The sequence below is a fragment of the Trichosurus vulpecula genome, chromosome 1 (assembly GCF_011100635.1).
Source record: "Trichosurus vulpecula isolate mTriVul1 chromosome 1, mTriVul1.pri, whole genome shotgun sequence".
Lineage (NCBI taxonomy): Eukaryota > Metazoa > Chordata > Mammalia > Diprotodontia > Phalangeridae > Trichosurus > Trichosurus vulpecula.
The window spans coordinates 76,025,808-76,040,928 of NC_050573.1; the positions used below are offsets into that span (position 1 = coordinate 76,025,808).

The following is a 15,121-nucleotide window of genomic DNA, read 5'->3' on the forward strand; positions in this document are numbered from 1 at the left end:
GGTAGGGTTTTGGAGGAAAAATAATGAGCTTGGTTTTGTATGTGCTGAGTATAAGATGTCTACTGGAAATCTAATTTGATATGTCTACTAGGCAGTTGTGATGGAGTACAAGCTCTGGGAACACTGTCCGCGCCCCCTCCCCCAACCCCACTCTCCTTGAACTTTCCCATATGGTCAAGTCTCTTGGCATTCACCATATACTCTCAACTGCCTTTCATTGTGGCCTAGCCCAGTCTCCGAATTCTCAGTTGCTCAGCTTTCCATTCTCTGTTACCTCAGCATGCCTCCCCCCCCCCCCCCCCCCCCCCCCCCCCCCCCCCCCCCCCCGCCACTTCCCACCCTTGATCTTATCTAAATCTCATTCTCCCTTGGTTACGTGGTCCAGGTCCCTGGTGTTTCTGGCCTTTCTCTGTTACCTCCCAGTCACCTCAGACTACTTGGCCACTCCTAGATCCCTCCTACAGTCTTTCTGTATAAAAGGTCCATCTTGGCCCCCATTAAGGTGCTCAGTTTCAATTTGGCCCGCTGGCATTATACAAATGCTTAGATTCCTTAAGAGTCTGGCCAATATGGCAGATTTTTAGAATCATGCCCACCTTCTATCGGTGTTCTAGTGAAACTTATCTTTGGCTGAAAGAAAGCTTTGGTCGAATTCATTCTGACAGGACCCACCTGTAACTATTTCAGGGTTCCAGCACCCTTAAACCTCAACGGTTGGAGATGCAAGTCTGGAGGTTAGGAGAGAGGTTAAGGCTGGATGAATACATCTGAGAATTATTAGCATAGAGATGATGGGAGTTGATGAGATCACCAAGTGAAATAGTATAGAGGGAGAACAGAACAGGACAGAGCCCTGTGGATCACCCACCATTAGCAGGCATAAACTAAAATAGATGATGATCCAGCAAAGGAGATTGAGAAGGGATGGTCATATGGGTAGAAGAGAAACAGGATAAAGTAGTGTCATGGAAACCTGGAGACAGTTATATTTGGCAATAGAGAAATCACTAGTAACGTGTGATAATCATTTAATATCAATTTAGTAACTTCAATAAAGGCCAGAGCTTGAACTAATCAACCAGAAACAAAGCCTGGACCCTAACACCTTCTTTGTCCTCTTCTTATGTCAACAAGCCCAGGTGGGGCTGACTTAAGAGCATCCTTTCCCTTATTCATGGCCATTAAGGATGAGACCCTATCTTGAATAATGGGACTTTTTCTTATCGTAATATTTCATGGAAATATACTATGTTGTGACATGTTAATGATAAATTAAACACAGATGTCCTGGATCATAATTTCAATGGATATTTTGTCAACTCTCTTATCTTATTGTATTTACAACCTATCCAATTAAGAAATTCCTTTCTTACACTGTGATTAAACATACATGGGGATCATAAATTTTGAGTGACACAGACATGCTGAGTTGGGGCTGTCCTGAAATGCATTTAAGCCTTCTCATTCTTTTTGTTCAGACAGTCAGATTTTGTCTGGCTTCATACATGTATGTATTCTGCTAGCTTTAAGGGAATAACCAATATGAATTTAAATATCACCTAGCTTGTTTGCCTCCTTTAGCCAAACTTTCAGGTCGACACTTGAGAAAGAGCAGTTTCAGCTGAATGATGAAGTCAGAAACCAGATTGCAAGGGGCTGAGAAGTCAGTGAGTTGAGAAGTAGAGGTCACTAGTGTAAATGACTTTTTTAAAAGGAGTTTTACTGAGAAATGGAAGAGACATACAGGATAATAACTCCAAGGGATCTTAGTGACTTGTGAAGGTTTTTTAAAGCGTAACACCCTGTTACACTTATTAGCTCAATTTAAGTCTAGGCCCCTAATATGTAACATGTAATTATTATTAATACATAATTATATATTATAAATATAAATTTCATCTATTTATTTATTTATCTATCCATCTATTTATTTATTTATTTAATTTATTTATATATAAAATGGCCCCTAAGGTCCATTTTTTTTTTTTGCAGGGGGGAAGGCAGGGCAATTGGGGTTAAATGACTTGCCCAAGGTCACATAGCTAGTAAATGTGTCAAGTGTCTGAGGCTGGATTTGAACTCAGGTACTCCTGACTCCAGGGCCTGTGCTCTACTCACTGCATCACCTAGCTGCCCCCTAAGGTCCGTTTCACCTTTAGGGAGCTTATTTTAGATGAAAAGTTCTGAATTCAGACCCAATCACTGAACTGACAGGAAAATTCTTAACACCAGGGAGGTTGGGCTCAGTCTAACCTTCCATTTATATCTGTCTCTAATTAACTCCTGGCTTCTTAATGGTTGAGGCAAAACTCAATTTAGTGCAAACCTTTAGGTAACAGAACAGTAGATTTGATTAGATTATCTGTGGCATCAGCAGGGGAAGCTGGGAAAAGAGTTGAATTAAGTTCTCCTCTCCCAGGTGCCTGGAAAGCCAATGATACTTCTGGACATCTCATCTCTGCCACAGGTCAGTTCTCCCTACGACTTTCCAACTCTGCCCCAGCAGCCTTTTCAGGATGGAGACATCCTTTGCTGCCAGGGGCCTTCTGGCTCTGATGGGTAAGATATTTCTCAGAACCTCCATTTGCGAAAATATTCATGCCAGCTATGCTTACTTTTAGCCCCTTACTCTTTAGACTACTTTGCCACCTGGTACTTAGGACCCTCCCTCCCTTTTCAACTCCCTTTTATGTGTTATATCCATACATCCATTAGAATGTGAGCTCCTAGAAGGCAAGGGCCATCTTTCTTTTTGTTTGCATTTGTTCATCATAGTGCTTGGCATTAGTAAGTGCTTAATAAATGTTTTGTCTAATCTAATCTTAAGATCCCTTTGTTCCTTTAAGGTGTGCTTGTAAATGCCACGTTTACTCCACCCTCTCAAGTCCACATCTTCACAATCTCTCTCCAGTTCTGAGATGGCTTTTCTCTTTTATATAAATTATTTCTGGCTGATTCAGTCTCTGACATAATGGCTTCAATTATCTGAAGAAGGTATACAGGCACTGTTCCCTGCTCAGTCCTGATTTTTAGATTCAATCAAAAAGTGTTCATACCCAGTTAAGGTATCAAAGCTAAAATGGAGTGGTTCCAATCCCATCACATAAGGATGAAGGGGACTCAGGTCTGTTTGGTCAGGAAATTTGAGCTTGATATTTAAAGCCCTTCACAAAATAGCTCCAGCCACTCTGCAGATTTCTTTCCCATTACTCTTCAACAGGCATTCTAGGCTTCAGCCAAACTGACCTACTAGTTCCCCCCACCCCACATTCCCTGTCTTTGTTCTTAGCACAGACCATACCTACACCTAATGTTCTTTTCTCCCTCTTTAGTTGGCCTCTTAGAATCCTGAGGTTCCTACAGCTCCCAGTTCTAGAGCCATTCTCCTTTTCTTTCTACTCATAAGTACTTATTCTAGCAAGGCCATCTCCAGCTGTCCTCATGAATATCTGGCCACTGGACCCAGATGGCTCAGGAGGAAAGAGTGAGGCTGGTGACTTTGCACAGCCCTCCCTCATGTAAATCCAATTCACATGCAAGTCATGCCATCACCTTCCTGATGTCATGATCCTCTTCAAGGACGAGGGACAAAAAACTACAACTAATTTTGGCAGTAGTCATCTCTAGCTTCCTAATTGTCCTTTGTGTATGTGGTTTCTCCCCCTGTAAGATGTCAGTTCCATAAGGTCAGGAAACTTTTGCATTTAGTCTTTGAATCCCTAGGGACCCATAGTGTGCACATAGTAAGGATGTGATCATTGCTTGCTGGAACGGCTTGGTCTCTCTACCTCCAGTCTCTTCCCTTGACACTGTCCTAAAAACAGCTACTAAAATAATTTAAAAGCAGATATCTGTCCAAGTTAGTCCTCTACTGAAAATTTTTCAATTACTTCTAATTGTGTTTAGTATAAAAGACAGAATTCTCAGTGGGTATTCATCCCACAATGTAGGCAATCTAGACAATAAGGTATTCTCCTTTGCCTATAATTAACTCCTTATCTCTGCCTCTCAAAACTTAGCTTTCCTTCAAGGTTCAGTCAACTCCTTCAGGAAACTTTCTCAGACTCCTTTGCTTATTAGTACTTTGTCCTTCTAACACTCTAACATTGTATTTACTTATCTACATGCATATCCCTATCTCTTTCCCCTCCTACCCAGCAGAATGTAAGCTCTTTGTGGGCAGAGCTGGTCTAGTTTTTGCTTTATCTCTAGCAGCTACCCCATCCCTTCCATTGTGTATGCTTAGGAAATTTTTTTTTTTAATTGAAATCTGCCTCTTTGCAAGTTTTACCCACTACATTCCTTAAGTCCAGGACTTCTGCCCCTTGAGTCCTGTGCCCCATCCACTGCCCTTCAGATTACCTGGGCAGAAGCCAAAGGGACTGCTGAGGAAAGGACCGCTGACCAGGACCCCCGACTCCCACCCTCATGTCTTGGGATGTCATGTCATGCTCAAGCAGTGGGGTTGGTTCCTAGGTTTGGGCAACATGTCTGTGGGGTGCTTTGTTAGACCCCAAGAGCTACAGGGTATTCCTAAAATCTGAACACATAGGCAAAAATGCATATTTTCATGAAATGAAATGAATGAAATTTTCAACATTTTCTTTAATTGGAATATTAACAAATAACATCTTCAATACGATTTCCATCATTTGTGATGCAAAGGTTGATGTGCTTTGTAAGATTCACGTGATTCACATGAACTTGATGCAACAACTCCACATTGTGGCCAATTTTAGCACATTCGCTCTTTGTGAATTCAATCAAATGCACGTATGATTTTCATTGAGTACACCTCCTTTAGCATACCCCAGAAAAAGAAGTTGCTGAACAACGCAGAGTCTTTGGTGAAATGATTATGAGATGTTAATGAGATTTCCTATGTGTCCAGACTTTAGGGACACCCTGTATATGAGTACACACTGCAGCTTCTACATGCCTCCAGGATTTGAGATCAAGCAGAGGCTCCCCTACTTTTCCTACCTTTCCAGGCTTGTCTCACCTTAATATTCCCTTTCACTTATGCTACCAGCAAAACTGGACTATTTGCTAAACCTTATATAAACAATTTACACTTGCCTGCCTTTGGTGACTGTGTGTTCCACCTCAGAAGTCCCTCCCCACTCCCATCTTCAGTTTTTGAGATCTAGCCATCTTCCAACTCCAAGTTCAGGTGACATCTCCATTAACCCTTCCAGACTGCATTAGAACAGATCTTTCTTCTTTGCCGTCAAGAATGCTAAATTGAAAAACTTCATATAAGCCTTAAAACACTACATGTCAGCAATCACGACCTGGTGCCTAATGTTTGGATATTCTATGCATCATCACTGTAATTCTCAATTTATTGTATGTTTAGGCTTCACTCACCATCCCTGTGACCGACTCTCCCTAGACGTAAAGCATTCCTCCTTAGCAACCACATTCCTCAATATATGTTATCTTTCCCAACAATAATGCACATTTATATGGTGCTCTAAGGTTTACACAATGTGCGTTCCTTTAAAACAACCCCAGGGGTAGCGAGTTTTATCATCCCAATTTCGCCCGGGCAGAAACTCAAGCTCGGAATAGGTTAAACGAGCCCAGGGTCACATCTGCAGCAGAGTGCCTGAAGGAGTTACTCTATTAAATAAACTGCTCGGGGCGCCCGAGGTCATATAGGTAATTTAGGATTGATGGGTTTGGATTCGGAAGGAATCTCGGAAGGCCGGCCCTCTATATGAGGAAACATTTAAGCTCTGTACACATTACTACAGACGGGGAAACTGAGGCTCAGACGGGATAACGGGCAGAGGGGAGTCCCGAGACAGAGGAATGAGACTCAGAAGCCTCCTCCCCTCTAGGGGAGGGCGTGGAGGGGGAAGGCGTGGGAGGAGGGAAGGAGAGAAAGGATGTTGCTTCCCATAAGCCTTTGCCCGGAAGCCGCGGGGAGGGAGGGCTTTGCGCGAGGCCGGGAGCCTTCCCAGCTTCCTTTGCGCGGCACCTGGTCACAAAATGGCGGCCCGAGGGAGACGGGCGGAGCCTGCGGGCCGGGAGCCCTCGGGCCCCGCGGGCGGCGGCGCCGGCGGAGGCGGCGGGAGCCGGTGGCCCGGGCCGGGCGGCGCCGGGGCCGAGTCCGGGGCGGGCTCAGGAGCCGGGGAGGAGGAGGAGGACGCGGCGGCGGCGTCGGGCCCGGCCTCGGGGGGCGTGAACCTGTTCGCCAACGACGGCAGCTTCCTGGAGCTGTTCAAGCGGAAGATGGAGGAGGAGGAGGAGCGGCGGCGGCAGCGGCAGCAGCAGCAGAGCCCGGACGAGCCGCCCGCGCCCCCGGGGGCCGCCGCCGCCCCAGCCGCCGCCCCTGCCGGCGGCGGCGAGCCGAAGAGGAGGAGCGGGCCCGGCCCGGCGGCGCTCAGCTTCGTAAGGAGCCGCCGCCCGCGGGAGGGCGGGACGGGCCGCGCCGCGCCGCCGGGACAGAGAGACAGAGGGACAGACAGAGGGAGGGCCCATCCCGGGAGCGGGGGAGGGAGGGCCGGGCGCCGCCGCCGCCGAGGGCCCCGTAGCACGGGCCTCCCCTCGGGCGCCGCACGCTCGGCCCTCCCGGGGCCACGGTGCGGGCCGGGCTCGGGCGTGAGCCGGGGAGGGGGGGCGTCGTTCCCAGGGCCGCCCCTCAAAGCCAGGGGAGGCCCGGCTGGGGCCCCGCTTTTGTTGTCATGCCCACCCCCCCAGAAATCTGAACTTTGCTACCACCCCTGCTCTGGATGGAAGGGGGCGGGAGGGGCGGGTGTGCCGCGGCTTGGAAGGCTGTCGAAGGGGCTCGGGGCCGGGCAGGAGGGGACACAGCCTAAGAAAGATGTGCGTGAAACGAGCAGACTGATGCCGAGACATCCGAGACTAGCCACTGATTGAGATGACCGAGTGGTGCGGGCCGCTGGCTGTCATCTAACCTGTGTGCTTAGCCGTAGGGCTCTTTGGGGGACGGGTCGGGGTCCGTGTTAGGTGGGGCCAGGCTTATCATCAGGCTCACTGCCCTGCCCGGGCCGACTGAGCAGGTTCGGGCTGCATCGTCCTGAGAAGTCCCTTGTGCTCCTCTCTGATTGCTGCGTAGGTTGGCCAGTGGGCACGGCTTGGTACTACACGACAGGCATGAGGAGCTAAGATGATCTAAGGCCAGGACTCCCTGTCCCGTTGTGTAGTGGGCTACATGGCCGCCAGGGCAGCCCCCAGGGCTCCTATAATGGTTGCAGTCTTCTATCCCTTCACCCAGGTGGGCAAGCGGAGAGGCGGGAACAAGCTAGCCCTCAAGACAGGAATAGTAGCCAAGAAGCAGAAGACGGAGGATGAGGTGAGTGCCTGCAGCACGTTCAGTCCTGGGGTCTAGGGGTGGCTTTTCCTTCAGGGAGAATAACAACAAAAGTCCAGACTTCAGTAGCTGAAAGGACTTTCCCCTTCTAGGCTACTAAGAAGCTGGCTCCTCATCTACCAGGCCCGGGTTTAAGGCCTAGGGGGAGAACCCGGCCTTGGGCATCCTGACGCCCTTCGCTTCTAGGTCTCATGGCTCCTGTGCCTGTCTTTCTCCTCCTTTGTCCCCTGCTCCCCAGGTTATGACAAGTAAAGGAGACGCTTGGGCCAAGTATATGGCGGAAGTGAAAAAATACAAGGCACATCAGTGCAGTGATGATGACAAAACCCGGCCCCTGGTGAAATAACTCTTCTCCGCCAAGGACTTTCTGCATTGTACATACTTATTTAACGCAGCAAAAGAACAATAGCATTTTCACCAAGGACTCAAAACACAGAAGACAAACTTGTAGCTTTCTGGCGCCAGCGGATGACTCTTCAAGACTTTTTATACCTTGAGCACTTGACTTCTGAGACTTATTAGTATGTGGTTTACTGTTTCAATCTTTTTCCTTCCCACCACCCTCCTCTCCAACCCTTCATTCCCCCCCCCCTTTCTTCCCCATCACTTCTGGGAAGTAAAGAACTCAACTAAATAGTTGGAGGATTTTTGTTTCTTTTTTCTTTTCTTTTTTAATTGAAAAGACAGGTTAGGAAATTGAGAATGACTTCTCCTGGAGTTGTACCCAGGGCCTGTGTTGGTGCTGCCATCTTTTCTAGGGGCCCCTCTGGTTTGGTAGACTTGTGGTATCTTTTGGGAAACCATCTCTGTCCCCTGGGTGTGGTAATGGCTTGTCAGAAACACCCCGCTTTCTGGAGATGGGGCTAGTGGGTTTTGCTGGGGCTCTTAGCCGCCTGGCTCCTGTTTTGTTACACCCTATAATGTATTGAGCCATGGTGGTTTGGGTGGGGCCGTCAGGTGGCACTGGACATTCGGAGTTGAGTGGAGTTTTAAGTGTTCCTCACTTTTTCTTCTAGATTGACTTCTTGCTTTTGCCCAGGTTCCCTGTGACACTTATTCTCTGCCCCTAGTCTTCTACTTCTCCCTCCCCCAGATGGCCTTACCCCCTTCTCCAGGGCCCCTTTGAATCCTTATGACCTTCAAAGGCAGTTTCAACATCAAAGACTTCTATTGTAACTGGTTGGCCTGCTGTGAGGCCAGTATCTGTGCCAACCCCCTCACCTTCAGGTCAAGCAAGACTCTTCTAAAACTTATTTTTAAAAATAATCTGGTGTCCACATACCCTAAATCCAAATGTCCATATTTCTGTCCCCCTTTTCCCCTCGCCCACTCCAAAACGTAAACCTCTGGCTTGCCCCATTGCGTCCCCTTCATAAGTGTGATGTTTTTTGAGTATGGATTTCCTCTGAAGGCTCTAAGGCCCTGTTTCAGGGACACCTCCAACTTCATTTTTTGATTTTTGCCTTTATTGTAACTGTTCCCTTCAGCCTGTGTTTAGGTGCCTGGGGAAGTTTGGTGGGGCAAGTGTTTCCTGTGTGTTGTGTTGGGAAAATGTTGAAGGAACAGTTCCTTTGGCCCAGTGGATGTCTCTTGCCCTTTGGCTAGGGAAAGTGAACCCGACTGGGGAGTGAAGACTGTCCTTTGCCTCTGAATGATGTTTCTGTCTGATCCCAGTTTGATGTCCTAGGTAGCTTTGGGGGCAAGTTTCACCCCCCTCCAAAGGCTGGCTGGGGCTTTTGCTCCTTGTGCTTTACCCTTTCTTCCTAAAAGGCCCCTTTCCCCCCACTAGCATGGATGGTGTTTGTCCCTGGACAGTGAGGTAATGCTTCAGGATTCAGGGGGGCGGTAGGGGCTGCTCTGCTTGTCTGAACTTGGAGTAGCCACTGGTCATTTTTCCTCCTTCTGGCTTCCTTTCTTTATCCCCACACATGTCCCTTTGTGTGGCCCCGTTACCTTTCCCCAAGGAATTAATGTTTAAAAATGCTGACTTTAAATGAAAATAAAAAAAAGTGATCTAAGAGCTGCCTGTATGTGTTCCTTCTGGAGGCAGCTTCAGTCCCCTGCCTGCTAGCTTATTCTGCTAAGCTGAAATCCCAGGCCTGAGATCACAGGCTCATAGATGTTGATCTGGAAGGGACCTTAGAACCCACCTAATCTGAACCTTTTTATAAATGAGGAAACTGTCATACAAAGGTTAAGTGACTTGCTCAGGGTCACACTTTTAGAAGGTAAGGGGCAGAAAGTCTGAATTTTAACCCTAAAAACATTGGCTAGCTGTCCCTCCTGCTTTCACCAGGGAGAATGAATTCTGCTGATACCCTAGTTCCCTGCCAGCTGATTTCTGGGAATGGCCCAGGCCCTATGAGAATCAGTATCTTAAGTAGCTTTCTTCCTTCTTCACTTAGTGCACCAGCTGTAAGGCCCCAGGCTTCTTGAGCTCTGCCCTTGATTCAGCAGAAACATACTGGGATGAGATAGGATCTGAACTCACTAGAAGAAGGGACTTCAACACCCTTCAGGATCCTACTCCCTAAGCTTGCTCAGAAGTGGAGAGAGTAATTCTACCCACTGTCTAGATTGAGCTGAGCCAAGCTGTAGTCTTCTGTTCAGGTTTCCCTGTAGAACTGGTGTGTTTGTAATGGGCTGTGGCCATCAGGAACCCACAAGGATTTGGATTTTCCTCATCTGTCTTCCTCAAGGAACCTGAGCTCCTGAAATTCTGTCCTGTTAGTGGCTTTAACAAACAAGACCATAGTTCTTTTACTTAGTGCTTAGGCTTAATCTTATTCCTTTGGGTCTGGCACCCTGTTAGGACTGAATGCTCTTGAAGGTTTTCTCCAGCCCTGATTCCCATTTTAAACAGCACAGGGGTCCCATTTTATGTGCAACACATTTTATTGCTTGTCTTCCACATGATCAGGGGCCCTGTTCATCTCTTCTACTAGCCCAGAGATAATTTATGAGGCTCCTCTCTAGTTACCCCTCCCCTACATTGGGGGTAGCCTGGAGACACCCACAATGACCAGGGCAAGAGCCCCTGCCAGCAGAAAGGAGGGCTAAGCCCTGGGATTTGGGGAAGGGGGTTGTCTTGGCTATGTTGAAGGCAGTAGTTCCTCCTCAGGTGAGCCATATGTGTGAAACCATGTCATCCTGCTTCCCTCTCTGCATCCCTGCTCCACAGAATTAGTTTAGCTTAAAAAAAATAAACCCCAAACCTAAGAACTCTGTTCCCAAAAGTAGGTCATGCATGACCCATTGTCCTTAGCTCTGGACCAAGGCCTTTAAGGCAAGCAAGATTCAACCTGTCCAGAGGGTAGAGGAAGGACAGGAGAATACCCCAATCCCATTTGCCCAACTCCCAGGATTATGAAAGAACACAGCGCAGATACTGTGACTGACCAAAGCTGACCCAACTCAGGAGGTTCCAGGATTCTGACCCAAAAAGGTCTGGTCAGAGTGAGGTAGAAGAGAGACTAAAGGTTTCTTCTCATATCGCCAGATAGTACAGGGGACCGGTTAAAAGGGAGATCCAAAATATCAGGCTTGTTAGTAAAAGTTGTCTAGTTTTCATTGTTCCACCAGCAAAGGCCCAAGCAGAGAGGGGACCAATGTAATTTGTTCCTCCTGCACTCTTACCACCCCAATCCTCACTAGGCTTTAGCCACAGTGAATATTTGACACCTGGAATTAGGATTTGAAATGCTTCCTCTCCCATTACCCCTAGGGGAAGCTTCAGGTACTGGGCTCCAGGGTTCAGTTATGGGATTGAGAAAGAAATATTAGCTTTCAGGATCATCTTTAAAAACTGAGCAGTAAAAATAGTTCATTGGGGGTGGGGGAGGAAACTGTAGTTACTAGACTTGAAAAAGTGTCAAGACTTTGAGCTAGGGACACTGAAGTGTCAGCTTGGTCTGTTTCAGGCCAGGACATCCAAGAACAACCGCCTCTTGAGTGGGTGCCAGCCTAGCTTCAGCATTCTTTGGTATGTTCCCCAAACATAAATGTCTAGCTCCAGTGGCTGCTGCTTTTCCCCTGGGGCTCACCTGAGTAGGCCCGGGGAACATGTTGGCTGCCAGGCTCCAAATTCAGCTTGTCTCATAGGAGGAAAGCAGGGCTGCATCCACTGGCTCCATGCAAGAGGGACATGTGAGAGAGCGCATGAGCCAGTCATCAATGCAGTGGACGTGGTAGGTGTGCAGGCATGGCAAGAAGCGTATGGCATCCCCATACACAAAGTCCAACATGCAGATCACACACCTGCAGGGACCAGGGATGGATGAATGTATAGCACCAGTTCTCACCCTCTTCACCCCACCTCCCACCCAAACCTTTCCACTCCCAGGCCACTCCAGCCCAGCATCTCAGCTCCAATTGCCACTGAGGCCTCCCCCCATCGGTGTACCCAGCCTTGAACTACACTGTTGATTGAGGAGACACTACGGCCTGCCTTCAAGGACCTCAGCCTGGGGGAGACAAGGAATGGCAGACCTTGGTCTTGCTCTTGGGGATCTGTCTGGAGAAAACAGAAAAGTAGACAATCCTGGCCCTGTCCTTTAGTTCACAGTTTGGGAGAGACCCAAAACCTTGCCCTTTAAGAGCTGCCAGAACTGGGTGTGTGTGTGTGTGTGTGTGTGTGGGAGCGGCGGGGAAGTGGAGTGGACATGGACAGTGAGCTCCAAAAACAGCCCAATTGGGGTTGAGCTCAAAGATCCAGTCCAGAACACAGTGGGTGTGTCTTAGGGGCCTGGGTGTTTCCCCAGACTTCCCTCCTAAAAAGCAAAAAAAGATTGAGAGCCTCAGTTACTGAGGAGTCTCAGATTTCTGCACCCTGGAGGACACAGGCTACAGTTCTACAGCAACAGGAGCCTGGGGCATCCACATCTTGTTCCCCACCCTTACTCTTTCATTTTCTTTTCGGACCCCTCAGAGCCAGGGTCGAAGATGCCCTTGGGCAGGTGCTGGATGAGGCCAATTCTCTGGGCGATGCGGATCTGCTCCTCCTCTGTGAGCTGTGTGGCCAGTCGGCTCTGGCTCGGAGATGGGTGGTACACTGGGATTGGCTCCCGTCCCTGGGGGGGATGGGGACAGGATGTACATGGCAACTTGTCTCTGGGAAACTCATCTTTCAACCTGCCTGTGTCTACTCCCCTATCAGGGCCTCAAGTTGTCTATCTGGAGGTCTGCTTTAAGGGGATCTATGAGCTCTGTACCCTCTGAACCTCCTCCACCGTTTCCTAGGGATCCTAATACTCACAAAATAAAGTGTTCCATGCCCATAGCTCTACCTCAATCCATTACTGTCACTATGTCTCACAATCTAGAGCTGGAGAGGCCTGAGATCACTTAATCTGACCCCTTCATTTTCTAGAGAAGAAAACAGGGAAGGGACTTGGTCAAGTTCACATGGCTAGTAGAGAAAGAATTGAAATAGGCCTCCTTTCCGAATCCTCTGCTGTTTCCAGTCTAATCTTATTCAGTAGGAAGGCTTCTGTTTCTTTTGTTTTGAGTCTCCTAGGGTCAGTCCTCTTGCCCCCAGTCCTGATCTGGCCTGGTTTGGCAAACTCCAGGGTCTCCCTTTTACCAACCTAGTTCTATTCCTTTTCCCTCTGCTCTATCATGTCCTGTCATGACTCTTTAGGGTGAAAAGAGTAGATTCCAAAGGTTTCCTCTGTCCACAGCTAAGCCTGACCCTCAGGGTTGCTGAAGTGGACAGCCCCCATTCGGTCTGACCCTTGAGGCTGTGGGTGGTGGTGGATGCCCAGGGTTTCCCTCTTTCACCTCTCTAGGGGGTGGTGGGTGAGATGCCTGAGGTCCCTTATGCCTTGTCCCTCTGAGGAACTGGGTGGTTGGTAGTAGTTTCTCAAGGTCCCCTGTTCCCAGTTCTGCTCTGTCTTTGGGGCAGTGGGTGGGTAGCGGCTGATGCCGGAGTTCCCCTGGTCAAAGCTCTGCCTAGCCTCTTTGGCGGTACTCGCAGATGCTCCCCAGTCCTGCTCTGCCTCTCTGGGGCACTAGGGTGGGGTGGGGGTGGCAGATGCCCGGGGTCCTCCTGTGCCCAGCCCTTCCCTGCCTCTCTGGGGTGCAGGGGGTGGCAGATGCCCCGGCTCCTCGGCTCCCAGCCTGGCCTGGTCGGTGCGGTGCTCACCCTGCAGGGCGGCGGGGGCGGCGGCGGGTCCCCGGGAAAGCTGCTCCCGTCTCCGGAGTCATTAAGCAGCGACTGGTTGTCTGCGGCTCCGGGCCCCGCCTCGTCCCCAGCTCCGGTGCCGGACCGCTGCGACGACAGGCAGTTCCCCATGCCTGGCCCGGCCCGCTCAGCGGCGGCCGAGGCCCCTCCTTCCAGGCACCCAAGCCCTGGCGTCCGATCCAACTCCGCGGACCCCGGGCAGGCCGAAACCCGCCATCCCCCTCCACAGCCGGGGCTCTCGGCTCAATTGGACTCACCGCTGTTTACAACCCCAGCCGGAAGTGCGGCGGCTCGAGGCGCAGAGGATCGTGGGAGTTGTAGTTACGGGTGCGCTCGGGGGCGGAGCGTGAAATTGAGTGAGGCGCCGGTCTTGTCATGCGCACGTACACGCGCAGGTGCGGCGCCTCCATTTGCTTCCGTGAGGGCGGAGGGAGAGGGGAGGGAACCACGTGTTCTTGTTTCTGGCCTGAGCCAAGTTCCCCCAATCTCTGCAGACCCGGGACACCTAAGGTGACTTCTGAAGTGACCCGGCGGGGAGGGACTGTAACAAATTGGAACAGCATCCTGCCTTCTATTGTAATTATTCGTGGACCTTTCTTTTCTCCCTTAGGTGATGGTGACCTCCCAGTCTGGGACTGATCTCATTCTTTCAGCCTAGTCTCCTCCTGCAAGGTGGGGGATGAGACTTGGTGTCCTAGTTTTGAGAAATATTTGCGGAAAGAATGAAGGTTGAAGCCTTGAGCCCTGGCTGGGATAAAAGAGAGAAAAAATATCTTCTGTCTTCCCTCCCTCATTCTTATCATGACAATCCTTTCATTGCAGCAAGCAGGGGCTTTGATCCCTTGTTCTAGGAAGTTCAGAGCCTCCCTTGGGCCTAAGGTTACAAAGACTGGGCATCCCAGGAAGTTCATAGGATCATGACTTAGAAGGCCTTTTATTTTAGAGAGAAGCAAACAGACTAGGGAGATCTTTATCTAAAGTTACACAGTTGTGGGAGTATTAAATTTCGAGATCTTTGACCTCAAATTGCTTCATTCTGTACTCTCTTCGAACTCTAGGATGAGAGCCATAATCTTAATTTATACCTCGGATTGCTTCTTTTAATTCGTGTACGCACACACCCCTCTCCCCCAGTGTAATCACCCTAATTCCCTCCTCCACTCTGGCTGGCCTCCTCAGTTACAATTCTCCCTCAGGTCTTTGTTTTTTGTCCCCATTCTACCTTAGTTCTCTCATATTTCCCAAGCATTGGAATGTTTTCTATATTTGATGGATGGCAGCGATGGGGGGAGGGAGGGAAAACCAATAAATTAGATCTCCACCCCAGGGTGAGGACACAGAACAAACAAAATGCCAACGACCTTCTCATGAACCTTCCTGGCCTGGGGTTTCAGAGAGTTGGCAGCAGAAACAGTCTGGGGAGGGATGCAGGAAGGGAGGAAGGACAAGAATCAGGGAGGCTTGGGGGAAGGTATGGGGTAGAAGTAGGTGAGGCTGGGTGTATATGAATCCTAGAATCACAGAACTGTGAGTTGGAAGGGATCTGGAAGGCCAGTCTGGAACAGGAGGGAATACAGTGTCCAGAGCGTCCCAAATCC

The 15,121-nt window shown here is 49.4% G+C and overlaps 2 protein-coding genes across 4 annotated transcripts; one reads left to right on the plus strand and one right to left on the minus strand.

Annotated features, from left to right (window-relative positions):
- Positions 1–5,997: 5,997 nt before the first annotated feature.
- On the plus strand, positions 5,998–9,360 carry TRIR (telomerase RNA component interacting RNase). 2 transcript variants are annotated; one of them, XM_036741969.1, is made up of 3 exons: positions 5,998–6,399; positions 7,247–7,324; positions 7,581–9,360. In XM_036741969.1, exons 1-3 carry the CDS (start codon positions 5,998–6,000, stop codon positions 7,686–7,688), a joined length of 588 nt encoding a protein of 195 aa, XP_036597864.1. In that variant the 3' UTR covers positions 7,689–9,360. The 2 variants fall into 2 exon arrangements, with proteins under 2 accessions (XP_036597864.1, XP_036597865.1); XM_036741970.1 differs by lacking the exon at positions 7,581–9,360 and having other exon boundaries at positions 5,998–6,379; positions 7,247–7,323.
- An 858-nt stretch (positions 9,361–10,218) lies between these two features.
- LOC118834793 (RING finger protein 11-like) lies at positions 10,219–13,808 on the minus strand. Of its 2 annotated transcripts, XM_036742239.1 has the most exons (4): positions 13,485–13,806; positions 12,242–12,411; positions 11,386–11,599; positions 10,219–10,534 (listed from the first exon to the last, which is right to left on the minus strand). In XM_036742239.1, the coding sequence occupies exons 1-3, from the start codon at positions 13,632–13,634 to the stop codon at positions 11,428–11,430; spliced, it is 492 nt and encodes a 163-aa protein (XP_036598134.1). In that variant the 5' UTR covers positions 13,635–13,806; the 3' UTR covers positions 10,219–10,534; positions 11,386–11,427. The 2 variants fall into 2 exon arrangements, with proteins under 2 accessions (XP_036598134.1, XP_036598125.1); XM_036742230.1 differs by having other exon boundaries at positions 10,219–11,599; positions 13,485–13,808.
- Between the last annotated feature and the right edge of the window lie 1,313 nt (positions 13,809–15,121).

Coding starts and splice junctions, on each gene's coding strand:
- TRIR (XM_036741969.1), top strand. CDS start 5,998: ATGGCGGCCCGAGGGAGACGGGCGGAGCCTGCGGGCCGGGAGCCCTCG. Junction 6,400..7,246: donor GCCCGGCGGCGCTCAGCTTC/GTAAGGAGCCGC, acceptor CCCTTCACCCAG/GTGGGCAAGCGGAGAGGCGG. Junction 7,325..7,580: donor AGCAGAAGACGGAGGATGAG/GTGAGTGCCTGC, acceptor CCTGCTCCCCAG/GTTATGACAAGTAAAGGAGA.
- LOC118834793 (XM_036742230.1), bottom strand. CDS start 13,634: ATGGGGAACTGCCTGTCGTCGCAGCGGTCCGGCACCGGAGCTGGGGAC. Junction 12,412..13,484: donor CGCCCCCGCCGCCCTGCAGG/GTGAGCACCGCA, acceptor CATCCCCCCCAG/GGACGGGAGCCAATCCCAGT. Junction 11,600..12,241: donor TCCGAAAAGAAAATGAAAGA/GTAAGGGTGGGG, acceptor TGGTCCCTGCAG/GTGTGTGATCTGCATGTTGG.